The sequence below is a fragment of the Sander vitreus genome, chromosome 23, assembly GCF_031162955.1.
Source record: "Sander vitreus isolate 19-12246 chromosome 23, sanVit1, whole genome shotgun sequence".
Taxonomy (NCBI): Eukaryota; Metazoa; Chordata; class Actinopteri; order Perciformes; family Percidae; genus Sander; species Sander vitreus.
In genome coordinates this window covers 21,844,975-21,865,996 of record NC_135877.1, presented here as the reverse complement: position 1 = coordinate 21,865,996, position 21,022 = coordinate 21,844,975, and the positions used below count along the sequence as shown (strand labels likewise).

The 21,022-nt window shown below is 43.3% G+C and overlaps 1 protein-coding gene across 6 annotated transcripts; it reads left to right on the top strand.

Annotated features, from left to right (window-relative positions):
- Positions 1–240: 240 nt before the first annotated feature.
- Positions 241–19,328, top strand: mdm1 (Mdm1 nuclear protein). 6 transcript variants are annotated; one of them, XM_078243027.1, is made up of 17 exons: positions 520–736; positions 2,477–2,576; positions 2,718–2,795; positions 2,898–3,017; positions 4,322–4,495; positions 4,821–4,912; positions 5,086–5,223; positions 7,555–7,719; positions 9,146–9,267; positions 10,328–10,415; positions 14,009–14,235; positions 14,375–14,530; positions 14,842–14,924; positions 15,033–15,091; positions 15,167–15,455; positions 16,951–17,013; positions 18,486–19,328. In XM_078243027.1, the coding sequence occupies exons 5-17, from the start codon at positions 4,360–4,362 to the stop codon at positions 18,593–18,595; spliced, it is 1,728 nt and encodes a 575-aa protein (XP_078099153.1). In that variant the 5' UTR covers positions 520–736; positions 2,477–2,576; positions 2,718–2,795; positions 2,898–3,017; positions 4,322–4,359; the 3' UTR covers positions 18,596–19,328. The 6 variants fall into 6 exon arrangements, with proteins under 6 accessions (XP_078099149.1, XP_078099150.1, XP_078099153.1 ...); XM_078243023.1 differs by lacking the exons at positions 520–736; positions 2,718–2,795 and adding an exon at positions 241–513; XM_078243024.1 differs by lacking the exons at positions 520–736; positions 2,718–2,795 and adding an exon at positions 242–513 and having other exon boundaries at positions 10,373–10,415.
- Positions 19,329–21,022: the final 1,694 nt, after the last annotated feature.

Genomic DNA, 21,022 nt, shown 5'->3' with positions numbered 1-21,022 from the left:
TATTTGTACTTCATGTCAATGTCAGAGCCATATTGGGAGCAGACCCTTAGTAACTGTTGAAGGCCAGCACTATATGGACAAAGAATCAACAGTAGTAAGTATCACAGAAAATACATTATTATTTATTCATCATTATTAATTATTCGCATTTGATTATGTGTGGACTCAAATCGATGTATTGATATTAGGAACAACATGACAAAAGAAAGAAGGAGGGAGAGCGAGAGGGGTCATGATTATTACATACGCTTAACAGAACGACAACACAGCTGACGTCAGTTGTTGTCAACGAGACTACTCAAGACGCTAAGCTGCCATGGCAACGGTGTCGGCGGCAGCTTGTTCCTTTAACTGAAGGATGAGGAGCAGGTGGTTAGCACGCTGGTCAACCTAGTTAACTAGTTAAACGATATTAACCAGCTAGTTAACTAAGTCAAAGCCAGCACAATAAAAAGGAGTGACTTCTCGCGGTGTTTTGTCGGCGGCGAGAGTGCTATGACCGTCCGCTTCAAGGTAACCGCTTAAGCAACAGGTTGTTAGCATTGTTAGCCAAACAAACGGATGCTAACGGACTTTAGCTTCCTAGCTCGCTAACATCAATATTCATGAACTGGCTGTAACCATAGACAGTGGCTGTAACTACATTACAGCTTCAGCTCAAATGAACCAATCCGCGGGTACCGGACGGAACAGAGCACGAGACTGCAGAGTCATGATAAATGTGATTTAATGTGAGGTAAACTAATCCAGCTAATCAGTTTCAGATTGACATTCACCTGACTGTACAACCACAACGAGAGGCTGTTACAACCATAATTATAAAACAATAGATGTGACATCTATATGCAATATTATTTATTAAGATAATTGTTTAAAAGTGTAATCAGATCCTATAATAAACTAAACGGTATACGTGCAGTTTAGTGTCCCAAATTCCCCATACAATGTCCTTAATTAATTATGAACCTGCTAAACCACCTGTGCTACCCTAACCCTAACCTTAACCTGTCTTAAATAACACCCTCATCATTTGGGACACTCAGTTTTTGGAAAATAATTTGTGACACTAAACTGCACGTAAGCCGTTTGCTATTATATCTGATGTTTGTGGATTCAAATTCCTGCTGTAGATGTTTAAGGTTGTGCTCATTTTAACTCCTTTACATACTGTTGGGTAGTTTAATCTGCAGCAACATATGTATGCAACATATGCATCATATTCTATAAAGTCGTTAGAGCCCGACCGATAAAGGATTTTTAAGGCCGATATCGATACAAATATTTGGTGATTTAAAAATCCGATATTCCTATATATCGGCCGATATATATATATAAAAAATCCAGAAACGCGTAACAAAACATAAACAGATCTCCCTAACAGTTATTTGTAGTTATTTATGAGTCCTCACTAAAATAATATGATAGCGTAGACTGACATCGTCAAAACAGAACAGAGGAACATCAAAATATATTAAAGTTCTGATAAATAAAATGTATGAAAATACAAACTTAAGATATGAAACTTAAAGTCCTTTGAACAAAAACACAATAACAAAAACTAAAATCAAAGAGTGTTGCCAACAGGGAGGTTGTAGAGCGCCCTCTGGTGGACAAACTATACAACGCCGACACTCAGAACATGGTTGAAGGGTGTTTCGTCCATTTTTATTTTATTTTTAAAAAATGTATTTATCGCCATTAAAAATGCAGATACCGATTGTTTAGAAAATGCCTAATATCGGCCCGCCGATAGATCAGTCAGGCTCTAAAAGTCGTCATATGTTTGTAGCGTCGCTGAGAATGTTCGCAACACATAAAGAAACACGTCATCCTTCAGTTTATCACAAACATTCAACATCAGCACATCTGGAGATACGTGGTTTTCACTGGACAGGAAGGGGATGAAAAACAAAGTAACTAAAGCTGTCAGACAAATGTAGTGGAGTAAAAGGTACAATATTTACCTCTGAGATGTAAAGGATGTAAATGTATTAAGTAGCAGAACATGGGAAAACCCAAGTAAAGTACAAGTACCTCAAACTTACTTGGGTTTTACTTGAGTAAAAGTACTTTCCACCACTGGAAAATAGTAAATATGCTGATCACAATTTTCCGATCTCTTAACAGGTTTTGTTTTGTCAACAGTCCAAAACCCCGAAATGTTCAGATTATTATTTATTAAGATTTAAAGAGCAAAGCAGCAAATATTCACACTGGGAACCAGATATTGTTCTCTTTTTTTCTATTCACAAACGATGAAATATTCAAATCAACAAGATTATTTCTTGTTTATTGCTGCACCAGTTCATCAAATGTCTTTTGCATCATTTTATTAACACTTATCTAAAATCTACTCTGACATATTTGGTATCCCTGGAAACATTTGGAACTCCACTTTTAACCATACATGTTGGATTTGTAAACAGCCACCAAAACACGACAATATTTTTACTGTATGTTTGTGTGTTTGTTTCAGTGTCAGAGTGAATACCAGAAAAGCTACAGGGTTCCCCGGTCCAGAAGTGTGTCTCCTCAGCGCTACGCTCCATTGGCCGGCCTGCGCTCCGACCAGATGGGTAAGAACCCTAATATGAGCTCTGATTGGACAGAGGCGGCGTGGGGCAATAGACCTTTTTCACAGCAGACATGTTGACAAGTCATAGTAGGAAAAGCACAGGTGTATTCAAAACCATTAATGATGGCTGCATTCCACTTAGGAGAGGCCCTGGTGTTGTGCATGCTGACTCACTGAAATAGCTCACTGGGACACTAGATGGAACTGAGCCGTCGTTAAGGTGATCAGTTTCAGCTGTGCTTTTCCTACTATGACAAGTCAAAATGTCTGCTGTGAAAAAGGTCCAATCGCAGCTTGTCTCTTCGACTTGTCTTTCCCTCAGGTCTCAGCAGAGAACCAGGTCTCCAGCGTCGGAAGAGGCTCGGTCCTGGTGGTCTCGCTCAGTCCTGCGGCTCTCTGCTCTGTCCTCCAGATCCACAGCACACAACAGCTCCCCCTGCTGGTAGGAAGCCTCCATAACAAACTCATGATAATCTCAGAAAGACGGTAGAGGTACAACCGTAGACCGTAGGTAAGAAAACAATAAAGTTATTACAGTGCTGTTGTTAAGCAGGTTTATCCTGTAGCGTGTAATGTCAAGATATTAACAAGCTTACAGTTTGGTTTATTTGCACAAATATATAAAGTACATACAATAGATTTTACAAAAGAAATCATTGCAGGAGAGGAAAGCCTAAAAGGCTTCTTCAGAGTCCTCCCTTTATACAAAAGAGAACCATGTTAATTCCTCTACAAAAAATACAACAAGTAATATAACAAACAAACAAACAGGGAAACAGATCACACACAGTACATATCAAACAAATTAAGCAAGTAAAAAGACAAGGTAAACAGAAAAACAAACCATAAAGTCAGACAATAAATACAATCAACAGAATTATCCCAACATAAGGTTTCAGGTGAAATAAGAAACGTCTTTAACCTTGACTTAAAGGCTTTTTAATGGTCCATTCAATGAATCCCATAGCAGTGTAAAGGCTCTGACACACCAACCCGACGGCCGACCGTCAGCAGAAAAGCCAGTCGGACTGATCAGTCGGCTCCCGTCTCTCAAAAAAGTGCCTCAGAACACACCGAAGCGACACCGCCTTGAGCGTACGTTCTGCGCGTGCGGGAGACGTAATACGTCTCCATAACAGCAGGCGGCGCTAATCTGTATTGTCGCCCCAAAAAATGAAAACCAGTGAATGACGGAACATCTCTCTAGACCTCGTAAACACAGACACACGCTGTCGTCAGTCACTGTTTTCATCAGAGAGGGTTGATAGTAGTCAAAAAGGATCGTTGTTGTCATTACTTGCTGAACGGAAGAAAATACAATGGCTAGTAATAAGACGATGGCGTTGTCAGCTCTCGGGCTTCTTCTTGTGGAAGAAGCACTGATTCGCTAGTCAAGGGCTAGCACTCCACCAATCAGATTGGTCATTGAGTCCGACTGCCCACCGGCCGATTCAACAAGTCAAATCGGCCCAAATGAAGACGGCACGTAACGCACCGAACAGACTCGAGTCACCGACCTCGCCGGACTGTCCGACGGCCGATAATCGGGTTGGTGTGTCAGAGCCTTTAGAAGAGTTAAAGTTACAGATGTTTGTATGTTAAGATACATCTATCATGTCTAATGTTGGTATGTTAACATGACATTATGATGTCAACATACCCCCCTAAAAAGCTGCAGTTTAGCATGTCAGCATCCTCTGTAAGCTAATAAGGAGTTCTTTTAATGTCTTCCTTCTTCATTATCAGCCTCTAGGACTCGCTCAGCCCACAGGAAGGAGTCTTCCATGAAGCCAAATCCTCCAACACCTCCTGGAGCACGAGCTGACCCTAGATCTCGTGTAGACCCAGAACCTCCAGCAGGACCACGACCTGCTGCAGACCCAGAACTGTCAGGAGAACCAGGAGCTGCGGTCACATTTGGTAAATACACACCCAGGGTTTTCTCTACCATTATGAGGCGAAGGCGCAGCACCCAAGCTGCTTTGGGGACCACCTAAGCTGAATGAATGTAAATCAATGTGAGCATCAAAACTAACTGAATTACATCTTCTCAGATGTAATGAAAAAATGATGTGAAATTGCATATTGTTTATGTCAAAACATCACATTTTCATTCGGAAAACCCTGACATCACATAACTATGCTTTCATCACTTCTTTGTCTTCTTTGTTTTGTCTGACAGTGTAACAAACACACACAACACGCTTGATTCTGAGCTGTTCCGTGTGTTTTTCTGTCTCCTCAGCGAAGCCCCACCCCTCCAAGCACGATAGCCAACCACAGCTGAGCCGACCTTTTACAGCAGCGCCTGATGGACAGCAGCCCTCGGCCAATGAGGTGAGCCAAAATGTAGTCGCATGACGAGCTGCTAATAACATTTCTTTTAACAATTAACACCTGAAATGATACCAAATAAACCAAAAACACTGACAATGAGGAAGATCTTGGGGCAGATAATGAGAATAAATATGAAGCCAAATTTAAAGTCAGTACCTTCATTTGTGTGGCAGGTTCAGCACGCTCTGCGGTGGAGGGCGGGGCTGAGGACCGGAGGTCAAAGGTCAGGAAATCATAGGTCAGAGTATCACAGACAGTTCAGCTGGAAGAAACCTGCAGCTGCTGATTCACCCATACTGTCCGCAGAACAGGTACATCGCTTTCTAATACGCCCAAATACTGCCACACGTTTTACTTATACCGACTGGAAACAAAGAGCACTGAACACTGGCTGATGATATTCAATTCTACCACATATGAAACCCATACTGACTGTCTTCAGGTATGCTACTGCCAAATACTTTTACTTTACTCCTCTTCATCCCCTATGGGACATAAGGTCTCTCCATTGCATTCGGTCCCTGGCAGCATGTTGGGCCTCTCCCCATGCAACATGGCATCATGACTTTGCGTAAACACACACGCCACTTTCCTAAAGCCAAATGGCGTGTTGTCTGTATGCATTTTGAGCTATCCACTTGTATGTCTACGCTGTATACAGCGGATGTAAACATGCCACGTGGCGTTGGCGTGTTATCGCGAGAATGTGCCGTGCTATCGCGAGAACAATGTCACACGCGTGTAAAAAAAACGCCACACACAGGACATGATCCCGGCTCTCCCAGGTGACAGTCCTGTGTTTTACCCATCTGCCACCCCAGCCAGTCTTCCTCCATCCTTTTGTACTACTCGCTACGGCGATAATTCACATGCGTTGATAAACATGCTAAAAAGCGGTTATGTGTCTTTATAACACGTAAAAACGGCATACGAATTGGCGTGTCATACATACGCCACCTAGTGAGATCAGTCTGCCCCATGACAGGTTCATCTGTTTCCAGGTTTTTCTTTTGCCAGGTGGTGTCCATCTTAAGGCGACTTTTGCGATGCGGTCCTGCTCCATCCTCAACACATGTCCCAGCCATGTCAGGCGTCTGTGCGTAATCTCCTTGGTGATGCTCCAGCTTCCTGTTTTCTTGTACAGTTCATTGTTGGAGATCTCATTAGGCCAAAACATCTGGCATATTCGTCGGAGGCATCCATTATGGAACACTTCCATTCTCCTCATGTCTGTTTTGTCAAATACTGAACATACAAAAAAACCTGTAGATTGTTGATGTCCATAACTGAGGGCCTATTCACACCTGAAAGTCCGGACCAAGGTTCATGTTTCATGTCTTTGGCAATGAAATTCTTTTTCTCAGGTTCCCTCCAACAAAGCTACTACAAAATGTATAAAAAAGACATAAAAATGAGAATCCAAACCATAAACACACAATAGTGCAGAAGTTAAAATATAAGAATAAAATAAAACATGGTTCTTCTGTTGACAGTACAAGGAGTAGTACTACTACTGCAGGGTGCCATATACTGCACAAGATGTCAGCTACATACATCTTACACTCAAACTGTGTACCAGCTGGGACACTAAATACTGCTTAAAACTGTATTCCTGTGTAATATAGATCTGCAGTAGCAGTAGTAGTACTGCTGTGTGTCACAAGGGGGAGGCAGACTGTTTTATTGCTGGAAGACTAACGTCACTGATGTGTTCACTGGTTGTTTAGTTGACATAACTGGTTCTGTTCTATTGTAGAGCTTTACAAGTAGTTTAATAAGTCATCCAATAAGTCACTCCATTGCTCTTTGATTGTATGGATTGGAATCAGAATCAGGTTTATGGTCACATATGTTCACATACTAGGAGTTTGCCTTGGTAGTTTGGTGCATAACTGTCACATTAAAGAGTATAAGAAAAGCAAAAACGTTAAAAGTCAAAAATCACAAGTCTAAAATACAGCTGTTCTAAAGAGAGAGCTGCACCGTGTCTAATGTGTATTTGTCCACAGTGGGAACATATAAACTAGTATTTAAGTGACTTTTGACCTTTTTTTTTATACAATTGCATACAACCAGTGGTGGAATATAACATATATACATAACTAAGTACATTTACTCCGGTACTGTACTTAAGTACACATGTTGAGCTACTTGTACTTTCCTTGAGTCTTTTCTTTTCATGTCACTTTCTACTTCTACTCCGCTACATTTCAGATAGAAATATTGTACTTTTTACTCCACTACATTCATCTGTTACAGCTTTAGTTACTAGTTACTTTACACGTTAAGATTCCTGCACACAGAACACATGTAGTTCATAAAATCTGATGTTTTATTATAAAGTAAACTACCAACAATATAACGGCCTACAAGTCCAGCTGAGATGATCAGACCATTAAACACACAACTGGTTGGATCCTTTACACTTTCTTCAATGGGAGGATTTTTCTGCAGAGAGAGAGAGAGAGAGAGAGAGAGAGAGAGAGAGAGAGAGATGCAGCAAAGGGAAGAGCTGCGGGTCAGAATCAAACCCCGGGCCACTGCGGTAAAGGACGGAGCATTAGTACATAGGGGTGCACGCTCAACCATGTGAGCCACACCTAGGGGCCCCAATGACTGTTGACCTTTGATCCTGCCGGCAGATGCTCCACTCCAGCAGCAGATCAGTGCCCCCCTTTAAGAAACACCCCGTTCCCATGGAAACAGAGTATCGGCGCAGCTTCCAGGGTCTGGCCCCGCCTGCCAAGCCCCGCCTCCGGAAACACCTGGAACATCATCACAAAGTCCCATTGTTCCACACACACACGGTATAGTATATACCACACACACACACACACACACACACACACACACACACACACACACACACACACACACACACACACACACACATACGCGCGGTATAGTATATACAACACACACACACGCGCGGTATAGTATGTACCACACACACACACACACACACGCGCGCGGTATAGTATATACAACACACACACACACACACACACAGTATAGTATATGCAACACACACACACACACACGGTATAGTATATACAATACACACACACACACACACGGTATAGTATATACAACACACACACACACACACACGGTATAGTATATACAACACACACACACACACACGGTATAGTATATACAACACACACACACACACACACGGTATAGTATATACAACACACACACACACACACACACACACGGTATAGTATATACAACACACACACACACACGGTATAGTATATACAACACACACACACACACACACGGTATAGTATATACAACACACACACACACACACACGGTATAGTATATACAACACACACACACACACACATACACGGTATAGTATATACAACACACACACACAGACGCGGTATAGTATGTACAACACACACACACGTATAGTATATACAACACACACACACACACACGGTATAGTATATAGAACACACACACACAAACTCTTCTTTAAACGTACTTTATTGGATTAATAGATTCTTGGATGGATAGTTTCTTTATACCATGGCTACTAAAAATTCTTAATTCTGATTGGCTGGCAGGTGTGGATTAACTTTAAGTGACACCGACTGTTTGTAGTTCTGAATAAATTCGCCGGTAAGATCAAACAAACATTAATCAACATTGATTATGATTTTAGACCGGAGCAACAGGAAACAGCAAGACATTAGTACCGGTTAAACTGTACAGACAGAAGTCAACAAGACACCAGACAGACAGCTAGAGCAACAAATACGCTTCCTCAGTATAAGCCATGCAGAGCTACAGGAAGCAGCAAGACATTAGCACAGTTCCACATCAACAGTATCCACATTTAGTATAAGAAGCCATGCAAGCATCAGAACACAGCCAAGCAACACAGACCGGGGCCATCTTCTCACACCGTTCAACCATGCAAAGCTCTAACAAGCAGTCAGAAAACTAATCTGCAACTATTTTGATTCATTATTTTAGTCACTTTTCAAGCAGAATTTTTAGGTTACAGCTTCTTAAATGTGACAATTTGCTGTTTTTGTTTGTCATATATGACCATGAATCAAATATGTGAATATTGTTTTACTTTAATCAGACAAAACAAGCAAAATTAAGACATTATCATGGCGTCAGAGACTTTGTAAATGCCATTTTATTCACAATTTTATTGTATTTTTGTTTTTCCTGCAGTCAAAATAAAGTTCCTGTTTTCATCTCCAGACCAACAAAAAGAGAAGGCAGGAGTCAGAGAAGAAGCCGTGCCCCAAACGTGATGTTCCCGCCCCTCAGAAAGATGATACTATGCCCCCTTCTCTTCCTCCTCAAGGGCAGAGAGGACACAGGTGTGTGTGTGTGTGTGTGTGTGTGTGTGTGTGTGTGTGTGTGTGTGTGTGTGTGTGTGCGTGTTAGATGTGTATATTTTAGGAGTTACCGGTTATTAGAGAAGTTGACAGTTGGACTTTTTGCGAGCTTTCCCTTGAACTGGACTCTGACGACCTGTTAATCTGACGCACAAGGTCATAGAAGATCTATACACACACACACACTATACCGTGTGTGTGTGTGTGTGTGTATATACTATACCGTGTGTGTGTGTGTGTGTGTGTGTACGTGTGTGTGTGTGTGTGTGTGTGTGTGTGTGTGTGTTGTATATACTATACCGTGTGTGTGTGTGTGTGTTGTATATACTATATTGTGTGTGTGTGTGTGTTGTATATACTATACCGTGTGTGTGTGTGTGTGTGTGTGTGTGTGTGTGTGTGTGTGTGTGTGTGTGTGTGTTGCATATACTATACTGTGTGTGTGTGTGTGTGTCTTTTGTATATACTATACCGCGTGTGTGTGTGTGTGTACTATGCTGCGTGTATGCTGTGTGTGTGTATACTATACCGTGTGTGTGTGTGTGTGTGAGTGTACCTGTCTGTCTGTCTGTGTGTGTATCTATGTGTCTGTGTATCTGTGTGTGTATGTGTACGTGTGTGTGTCTGTCTGTGTGTATGTGTGTGTGTGTGTGTGTGTTTGTGTGTGTGTGTGTGTAAGTGTGTGTTTAACTATATTCGTGGGGTCCAAAAACCAGGAGTCCAGTATACTTGTGGGGTCCGGACAGCTTTGTGGAGCCAAAATGCTGGACCCCACAACTTTAAAGGTCTGTTTGAGGGTTAAGACTTGGTTTTAGGATTAGGGTTAGAATGAGGTTCTGGTTAGGGTGAGGGTAAGGGTTAAGGTTAGGCATTTAGTGGTGATGGTTAAGGTTAGGGTAAGGGGCTAGGGAATGCATTATGTCAATGACAGGTCCCCATAGTGCCGTGTGTGTGTGTGTGTGTGTGTGTGTGTGTGTGTGTTTTACTGTGTTACTGTGTGTTATAAATTCATCATGTTTATGAATGTCTGTCTGTCTGACAGGATGTTGACAGAGTATGAGTCCAGCTTTCGTTCTCCCCTCTACAGGATCCCAGAAGGAGGCGGAGCCACGGACGGCGTGGCCCTTCAGGTCAGGGTTCAGTCTCTTGTTCAAGCTGCAGATGAGAAGCTGAATGTCATTACAGATGTGTGTCTGGCTCTTGTTTAGCCTAGCTTAGCATGAAGGCCAGAAGCAGGGGGGAAACTGCTAGCCTAGCGCCATTGAAGAGAAAAAAAAATACACCTTCAAATAACTTCAAAACACGTTAGCTAACAAGCCAGGAATGTTGGAAGAAGTACTCAGATCTTTTACTGAAGTAAAAGTAGTAATACCACAGTGTAGAAATACTCTACAAATATAAGTTCTGCATTTAAAGGCCTTTACACACTGGGAGCATTACAACTAAATGACATGAAATGCTCACCTGAGAATATTCATATCAGCAGGTAAACAGTCTAGGACTTTTATTGTGAAAGGTAAGAACAGAAGGAGTGGATCAGGTTTGCGCTGCCTTTGTCGAGGTTGAAAGGAGTAAAGTTTGCACAATGGCCCCCTGCTAGCTAAACTGTTTGTATGTGTGTTTGTGTGTGTTGCTGATGGAAACCCAGCTTGTCAGCAGTAAAACCACAGAGCTTCATTTCAGGGAAACAGCTAACTGTTAGTCACACACACACACACACACACACACACACACACACACACACACACACACACAGAGGTAGCTTCCCACTAGTCTTGTGGAAAGTGTCGTTTAAGGAGCTACTTTTGCAAGATGAAACACTTTTAACAGCTGAAAACATCAAACAACGTAAAGTACATTTCCTAAACCTGTGCAGGGAAACACTTTCTACAATTGTACATTTTTTCAAGACAGCTGTGGTTTCTGGTTTGTGTCCCTTAGTTCCAGTGAAGGGAAGTCTTGAAGCGGCAACTTACAATGATATTTTAGACAATAGTGTTCTTCCAACTTTGTGTTCACAGGTGTGGAAGAGCTTGACTTGGCCCTGTAGTTCCAGTGAAGGGAAATCTAAATGCTAAAGCATGCAGTGCTATTTTAGACCAGTGGTTCCCAACGTGAGGGTCAGGACACCCAGAGGGGTCGCAGCGTACTTACCCTGGTTAGAAATATGATAAAAAAAAAAACCCTTCTACACAAAATTAGGCTTATTTTTACTGTTTTAAACTCTGCTTTTTACTTTTTCGACGTGGAATTCTGGAAAGTTTCAGCTTTTCAAGCCTTTAAGATTCAAATGACACATGTTGAACAACATGTAAAAACCCAACCTGTGATGAGAGGTCGCAAGAAGACATTAGGGGCTAATTTTGTACCGAATGTGCTGAGTTTAAGCGTAGGTAATATTTGTGGTACTCACCATTATGGTTGTAGGATGTGCAACATCTGGTAGGGCACCGGTGCAATATTTTTATTTATTTATTGATTGCATGCCAGAAGACAAAACATTAACAGACCGTGTGTGTGTGTGTGTGTGTGTGTGTGTGTGTGTGTGTGTGTGTGTGTGTGTGTGTGTGTGTGCATGCTCAATCTGGGACAAAGTAGGATGGATGGGGGTGATTGGCTTGAGAGGGATCACAGGAAAAAAGGGAATAACATTAAAGGCTTATCTTATCGCTTATCTTATATATTGTTTACAAATTTAGTTGCATATTAAAGTTGGCCGGATGGATGAAAATGGATGGGTCAATATTCTTACATTATTTATACATCATGTTTTAATGTTAAATGAGTCCTTAAGCTTAACTGTATCTGTGGATGGCTACCACAGTGGCTACTTTACCTTTACCTGACTTAGTAAGCATATCATCTGTAACAGGCCAATTTGTCTTTGCTAATAATATGTGAGATTCATGTTATTTTCAGACATATTTACATATTTGAAATCTTTGTGGTTGGACTGCATTTATTGAAGCTTGATGTACGTATTGAGTGTAGAGTTATCCAACTTTCAGTGGTTTTTATGTTCTTGCAAAACACGTGAGTTTGTGCTGATGGAGCCAACCGAATGTTCAAGCTAACGATAAGCTACTTCTAAATAAATGAATCAATGAATCTGTGGGCGACGTTTAACCGTCCGGTTAACTTTCCATCGTTTCCCTGTGGTTGAGTCTGGCCTGTAAAAAGTTTCGTAGTGTGGGGTGGAAGCTGACATCAGTTGCTGTCTGTTCAGAGGAAACAATTGAGGCGCTGTGACTCAGTGGGGCGTCAGTCACCGTAGAGATGTGCAGCATCAGGCTTACTGTTCGTCTTGGGGTTGAGGTTTTAGGTCTGAGAGACTGAGGTTAGCTTTGAAAATGAGGCCGGGGGTTATCCATGGTGTTGACTGGGGTCAGGTTCAGGTTGCTGTTAGGTTTACCAGAATCTACACCTGCAAATTTGACCTCAAACTAGTTTTGATACCGACTTGAACAACTATTAAGGAAAAGCAGGTGTGATTGCACAAACCTGTTTATCACTTCTCATAACTCCCATTTAAACTTATCATTCAGCATTTCCCCTCGATGTGCACTAAAATGAGCTAATGAGTCGTGGTTCCTACACATTCTACCTGTAATCCTCCTCCATCCTACTTTAGTCTGCAGGTTTTTTGACGGACAGAAAAGTTTTGAAACTGACAGATTTCAAACTTTCACAGTCTGTTTGAAATGCAGTAGCTAAACTTTTTTTTTTTGTTGCTTTCATGTTGCTGCTTCCTGACCACTGAATGTGTAAACTGACAGCAATTCTCTGTCTGTTCAATGTATGAGCATGTCTGCAGCCCTGCAATACATATGTATTTATCAGGTCTGCAGCTAAGGACTGGTCAATGTGGATGATAATTTAAAGGCATAGTTCAGATGTTTTAAAGTGTGGTTGTATGAGCTACTTCTCCATAATCAGTGTGTTAGCTACAGTAGATGGCGGTCGGCATGTTCCCAGTTTGAAGAAGCAGGCAGGAGTACCGACGCGGAAGCTAAGCAATGTCCTGTTGTGGACCGGGGCGGCAGCTAAACACATTTTAGACACCTAAGAACCTCTATATCAGTTTAAGTGGACGTTATATTTTGAATATTTTCACCGCTTCACCTTGCTGTCAGACAGCCCTTTACAGCGGGGAACTGAAGCTGTTATCGCTGCTCTCTTCAAAGCCACCAGACTCCTTTGACAAAAACAGACATTTTGCCTCGCAGGACACGGGAGTTGCTGCCTCCATCGGTTCGTTTGTTTGTTATTGTGTGACTTTGGGGAATACGAACTAACCTTTTTAAAATACCAAGAGTATTTGGTGTATTTGACTGACTCGACGTCCGTTCAACTCTGATATTTATTGACCTTAGTCAAAGAGGCCTTCTGGATCTAGACCCTATAATGCATCCGTCTTCATGTTCCTGTGTAATCTATCGTTTTAATAAACTGTCTGTACACTTACAAAGTGTGTCACATTCGATTAGCATGAAAACAGATCCCAGAGAACGGTCGACTCGGTACCCGTATGTTATTAACCCCTAGGTTCATTTTGCACCGGAATTGTCCTTTAATGCCTATTGGGCCAAACTGCAGTAACTGACTTCCTGTAATGCACCTATCCCTTTCACCTCACGCAGTATCTTTGCGTCATGTGCAAACGGTTAGATTCTGACTTAATTCTCGGGGATACTTCAAAGACTCACGGTGTGTTCCCGTCCAGGTGAAGGAGTTGAGGCAGAAGGCCTTGTCGTACCGCCTCCGAGCCTGGGGGGCGAATTTCTCCAGAGATCACCTGAGCCAGCTGCTGTCCGAACACAACGCTCTGTGGGAGCCATCGGACACCACCGACTCGGCAACTGACCCTCCCACCCCCCGCCTGACCGTTGACCTCTGTCATGACGCTGACAGACGCAGCACTTCCCCTGTGGAGGCCCTGGACCTGGCCAGGTGAGAGAGAGAGAGAGAGAGAGAGAGAGAGAGAGAGAGAGAGAGAGAGAGAGAGAGAGAGAGAGAGAGAGAAAGAGCATCATCTGAAAATCTTCTGTGAGCGAATGTTCATGTGTCTGTCTTTGTGTTTTGTTTCCAGCCACTCCAGTAACTCCAGTAAGAGGCTTTCTGTTACGGGCTCAGGGAACAAAAACACAGAGACGAAAGCACAGACACCTCCAAGTCCTTCTGCTGAAAGGCGTTCGGCCTGGGGAGAAGGAGGAGAAGGACAGGAAGAAGAAGAAAAAACAGATGAGTAGGTTCTGCTTTTTGACATCAGTTTAAGTGTAGTTGTTAGTTGGGGTTGTTGCTTTTCTACAAACAAATGCAATCCACAGTGCAAAAAATGTGTTTTCTTTAACTTTAGATAATTAGCCCAAAATACTGACGTGTGTGTGTGTGTGTGTGTGCGTGTGTGCGTGCGTGTGTGTGTGTCCATGTGTGTCCGTGTGTGTGTGTGTGTGTGTGTGTCCATGTGTGTGTGCGTGCGTGCGTGTGTCCGTGCGTGCGTGCGTGCGTGCGCGTGTGTGTGTGTGTGTGTGTGTGTGTGTGTGTGTGTGTGTGTAGGGAGGAGGGAAGATTACCAACTCCGAGGCTGAAGATAGGACCGGTTCAGAGAACTCACCATGACCTCACCACACCTGCCACCGGTAAACACAAACACACACACACACACACACACACACACACACACACACACACACACACACACACACAGCTCAGACCCCAGTGTGTGACCTCTGACCTTTGTCAACCAGGAGGCGCTATACTGGTGGGAAAACTGAAGAGCAGTGATGAATCTTCTCCGTATAAACAGGTAATATTAAAATCAAACAAATTAAATGAAATCATATTTCGTTACATTATAATGCTGAGGTGTTTTTGTCTTCAGAAGTGTGGGTCAGCTGTTTCCATGGCAGCGGGGGCGGAGACTGCGGTTGACGTGCCAGTCGAACCAAAAGTGGCGTGGCCGGACAATAACTCCACTCACCCCCCCTCCTCCTCCTCCTCCTCCTCCCCATCTGGCCCCGCCCCCGACCACAAACCAGCCTCGAGACCTGCCTCTAAACCAATCAGGACGAAGCAAACGCCTCCGCCCCCTGTAGCCCCACCCCTGCTAGTCCCGCCCCCGCAGCACTGTATCCAAGGCACTCTGAGACACGCCGACTTCCAGCACAACGGTGAGCTGCTCATGTGTTGACAATTAACCTGCAACTAAAAATCTATTTCTATTATTTGGGTTTCCTTTTGCCGTTAGGCTCCTAAATGCTGCCGATGGCAGCAACCTGAAACATTCAGAACTTGTAATCCTGAGGAAGCATAATGCTTTGATTTATATATTTATTTACTTCTTAAGTTGGTTTTATTGTTGTATATTCATTTTTATTTAGCTTATTTTCGACAACCTGTGTGTGCTTTGCTGCTCTTGCCTGGTTTACCCATTTGTTGGTCTGCTGCTACTAGTCTATATCCTTGACTTTCCACTTCCACGGATTGCGTGTTGGCGTTCAAAGCGTCTACTATGGTTAACTGCTCCTCAGATCTCTGCAGGGTAAATCCAGACAGCTAGCTAGACTATCTGTCCAATCTGAGTTTTCTGTTGCACGACTAAAACAACCTTTGAACGTACAAAACAAGTTCCTTCCGAGCCTATTTTGCAGCGGCACCGTGGCTTTTCTCCGGCGCTTAGCCCCGCCCTAGACAATTGTGATTGGTTTAAAGAAATGCCAATAAACCAGAGCACGTTTTCCTCCCATCCCCGAATGCTATGTGGAGTAGCCAGACCTTCCTCCAGCGCGCTTTGGAGGAGGATCTGGCAAAGCGAGACTAGCAGCTACTGACATGTTGGTTGATTGTATGGCTGCGATGGTGTTCAAGTTCTTTGAATTTAAATCAATGTTATTGAGGAAGAAGCCTAGGCTTGTCAAGTCCTACCTCCGGTCCTTACCATAAACAAGGGCACAATCCAATAACACAAACTAAAGAGACTTTAGAGAGATTTATTTCAAAATAAAACAAAAATTCTACTCTAATTTATGTCCTGCTCCATCAAACTATTAGGAAGAAACGGAGCAAAAAACAAGCAAGCAGATTTACATTCTCCCTCCTCGCTTCTGTAGTTTTCAAAAATATATATTTTACACACACACACACACACACACACACACACACACACACACACAGGGACTCACCCTCTCTTCACTTCCTTCTCTTTGTCTTTTTGTCCAGTTAACAGATCCAGTTTCATATTCATCCTGGAAAAGGTCACTAAACTAAACGTCACGTGTGAAAATACGTCACAGCGAGACAATGAAAGAATACCTAATCCCTAATACCTCGGTAACTGTCCCTTTAACATCTCTGGGTATATGAGGTCATTGTGGGAAGTTTGCTTTATGGCAATATTGGATTTTCAGCCATGTTAGTGTTTAGCTGTGTAAATATCTAATGTTAGCAAAGGAAAGTATCAATAAATTCCGCAAATAGAACTTTTCATCCATCCACACAACGTTCACTACACTTTCAAACGAGGCCACGCCCCTTTAGGAGACCGGTAGCATGTAGCGTTTCAAATCACTGCTGCAGAGTGTAATGTGCTATCTTTAGTCGTAGAGAATCTTTGCTGCGGTATATCGTTGATCAAGAATCAATAACCCTGTATCTGTGCGTCCTCAGGTGATCTGGGTCTGAGGTTCCGGGAGCTGCAGTGTTCAGGAGGAGGCTGCGGCTCTGACGAAGGTGATCATTTAAAGCCTCTGAACACACACACAGCTGATTTCAGTTATTGTGGATCTCTGCTGAAGTTGAAGTGGGCCAGAGCTTAGATGGGAACTTATTAAGCTACGTTCACACCGCAAGTCTTAATGCTTAATTCGGATTTTTTTGCTCAGATCCGATTTTTTTGTTTGGCTGTTCACATTACCTTTTAAAATGTGGCCTATATCAGATTCCAGTGTGAACTGTTTGCGGTTTCAAACTGACCCGCATGTGCAAAAGAACAATAACGATGACATCAGACGCAGCACGCTGTTGCACTAACGTTAGGGAGGTTATGGAGGAAGTCAGCATTTTGGCTTTTATTTCAAAATGTTTGTGTAATGGCAGCATTAATGAGCAGGTGCTGAGGAGGAGAAGAATGAACAGAAAGAGAGACAAATTGGCTATTTTGGTCTTTTGCGGGCCTTTTATTATGGCTGCAAATTCACTACAGAGGTCTGTGTGGATGCAGAGACGAAACCAGGAGTGGTGGGACCGCGTTGTGAATAGCTTCACAGAGACGCGGATCACTGTTCTCCATGTCGTAGGCCTAGTCAAGTTGTTAATGTTACTGTCTGTGTCTAGGGCTGACTCCCACCGGCGCAATATTGTGACAAATGTCGATGTAGATTGACGTAAAAGTCGCATCAAATCCTCCTTGGTTGTTCACACTGCGGCCGCATTGAAAACAATCAGACCTGGGTCTGATTCAGGACCACATATGGAAGTGGTCTAAATCTGATTTAAAAAAAATCTGATCTGGGCAAGATTTGAGTGTTCACACTACTTCTGAAGAAAAAAATCGATTTGGGCCACTTTTGCCTGCAGTCTGAACGTGACTTTTAGGTCACAAATTTTTCTGGGCGTGTTGCTATCTTGAGGCAGCGGGAAGTGATGGCACCATTGACCAACAAAAACCTGGTCTAAAGTCAATAACGCAGCATTTCATTGTTATTTTAACAGAGCATTAGTAGACTCGTGCACAGCGCGCGCACACTATGCTTGTTACACACACAGGGACGCACAGCAGCACACACACATGCAGAAGATTACAAATAAAAATATTAAGCAGCAAATCCTCCATCATAACAGCAATGCTCCAAGGTCCAAACTCGCCTGGCTTTTAAAGGGAATGGGAGATGATCTCTGATTGGTTTATTGCATGTTACGCCCAAAACACACCTCTGATTAATGAAGACACTAAGTACAACCCTTTTGAACCATGCGCCCGGCGCACGGACCCTTTTTTCCGCCGTCAATCTAGCAAAAGTGGATTCATACACGCCCTAAACGCACCTGCGCCAGGCTCTTCACACCGTGCGCTTAGATCGGTAAAATAGGGCCCTGTGTGTATATATGCTAACACCGTAAAGCACATTGCATACGTATATCCCCAGTACATAGAGCTTACGTTCTTTCTATTATTGATTTTTTTTTTTCCTCTCGTTGCATAGACGAGCGTCTGTCGGTGATGTCGTGGCATTCGGCGGCCTCCTGCTCCATGGCGTCCGCCGTGCTGGAGCGCGCTCAGAAGAGACGAGAGAACTTCTGGGGGAAGAGATGACCCCCCCCCACCCCCCCCACACACCCCCATCCCCCGACGTCTGATGTCACTGCTGTCGCTATGGGAACCAGCGCGTCGTTTGCAGAGCTGTCTTTAGTTGATTGATGAAAAATGAGCGAGAATCATGTATTTCGATAGTTGTGATTAATTTAAAAGTGTGTTTTTATAGATGAATTCAAGATGCTAGTAATGCACAGTACACAAAGTAATAGATGTTTTTATAAATGTAGTAATTATGTTTATTCAGTAATTATGTTTAATTAGTATTTATGTGGCTGACTGTGAGATTGCTGAGATCAATGTCATAAAAGGGACATAAAACATTAGGACACCCATGCTAAAGTTGACTAAAAAGAGGAATAAAAAAAATCATCTTTAGGAAATTGATCTTAGTGCCTTAATTAAAAAAAATGAGGAAAAATCCAACCTTTAAGGACACCAATATTCTTTGTGAATGAAGAATGTATCGTAAAGAAATAAATGTTCTTCCTTAAAATACAGGGGGCATAAGTCAGTACACCCCTATCTTAAATTCCCATTCCCAGACTTTTATTTTGAAAGGCCAGTTATTTCATGGATCCAGGATACTATGCATCCTGATAAAGATCCCTTGGCCCCCCCATCATCACATACCCTTCACCATACCCCCCCATCATCACATACCCTTCACCATACCCCCACATCATCACATACCCTTCACCATACCCCCCCATCATCACATACCCTTCACCATACCCCCCACATCATCACATACCCTTCACCATACCCCCCACATCATCACATACCCCTTCACCATACCCCCCCCACATCATCACATACCCTTCACCATACCCCCACATCATCACATACCCTTCACCATACCCCCACATCATCACATACCCTTCACCATACCCCCCCATCATCACATCCCCTTCACCATACCCCCACATCATCACATACCCCTTCACCATACCCCCACATCATCACATACCCTTCACCATACCCCCCACATCATCACATACCCCTTCACCATACCCCCCACATCATCACATACCCTTCACCATACCCCCCCATCATCACATACCCTTCACCATACCCCCGCATCATCACATACCCTTCACCATACCCCCCACATCATCACATACCCTTCACCATACCCCCACATCATCACATACCCTTCACCATACCCCCCCATCATCACATACCCTTCACCATACCCCCCCATCATCACATCCCCTTCACCATACCCCCACATCATCACATACCCTTCACCATACCCCCCACATCATCACATACCCTTCACCATACCCCCCACATCATCACATACCCTTCACCATACCCCCCACATCATCACATACCCTTTACCATACCCCCCACATCATCACATACCCTTCACCATACCCCCACATCATCACATACCCTTCACCATACCCCCACATCATCACATACCCTTCACCATACCCCCACATCATCACATACCCTTCACCATACCCCCCACATCATCACATACCCTTCACCATACCCCCACATCATCACATACCCTTCACCATACCCCCCCATCATCACATACCCTTCACCATACCCCCCCATCATCACATCCCCTTCACCATACCTAGAGATTGACATGGTTGTATTTCAGTTAGTCTAATAGCTGGTTTGATTTGCATTGAGAGATGATTTTATGGAAAGTACCCCATGCCAAGATGACGTAGTATTAAGAGAGACAACGGTAGAGAGTAGGTTGAAAGACTGAAATGCTGCGTAAGAAGGCAGGTTGGGGGGGGTGGATGGGTCAAACAACACAGGACTTTCACCCAGAGACCGGGGTTCATCCAAGGGGGTAAGCAAGCCTCTGGAAAGCGTACCTCCTATGGGGAGATTCTGAGGCTAACAAGCCATCACCCCCCGTTAGCATCCCATTGACTGCCATTCATTTTGGCGTCACTTTGACAGAGAATAACTTCACATCTGAAGCGTTTAAAGACTCTATTTGTCCATTATTTATTTCTAAAGAAACATGACAATGTATGTAAGGCTCCATTACCTTGTACCTCACGTTATGGCTCCGTAGCAGACGTTTTTGTAAAAATAGGCTAACGATTGTGTCATAACCATTCGACTTTCTGTCGCACAGTAGAGGAATTACCGTATAGTACAGGAGAAGCTCTCAGGCAATCAGGGGGGACGTGGAGGCATACAGTCAAGGGAGAAGCCCATAGACAGTCCATGAAAGCATCGGAACAAAATATTTCACCAACGTTTTGATGGATTGGAAATACTTCGGTATGTGGCAAGTGAATTCATATGAAATTGGGAATGATTGAGATGTCTCTTGGCACAGCTACCAGAAGACTTCCAACTTTCAGACAGGTTGTTCACGTCACATCTACGTCGTCAAGCTCAGTTTGAGGCTGCGCAGTAACGCTGAGCCATCACCGGAAAAGATCT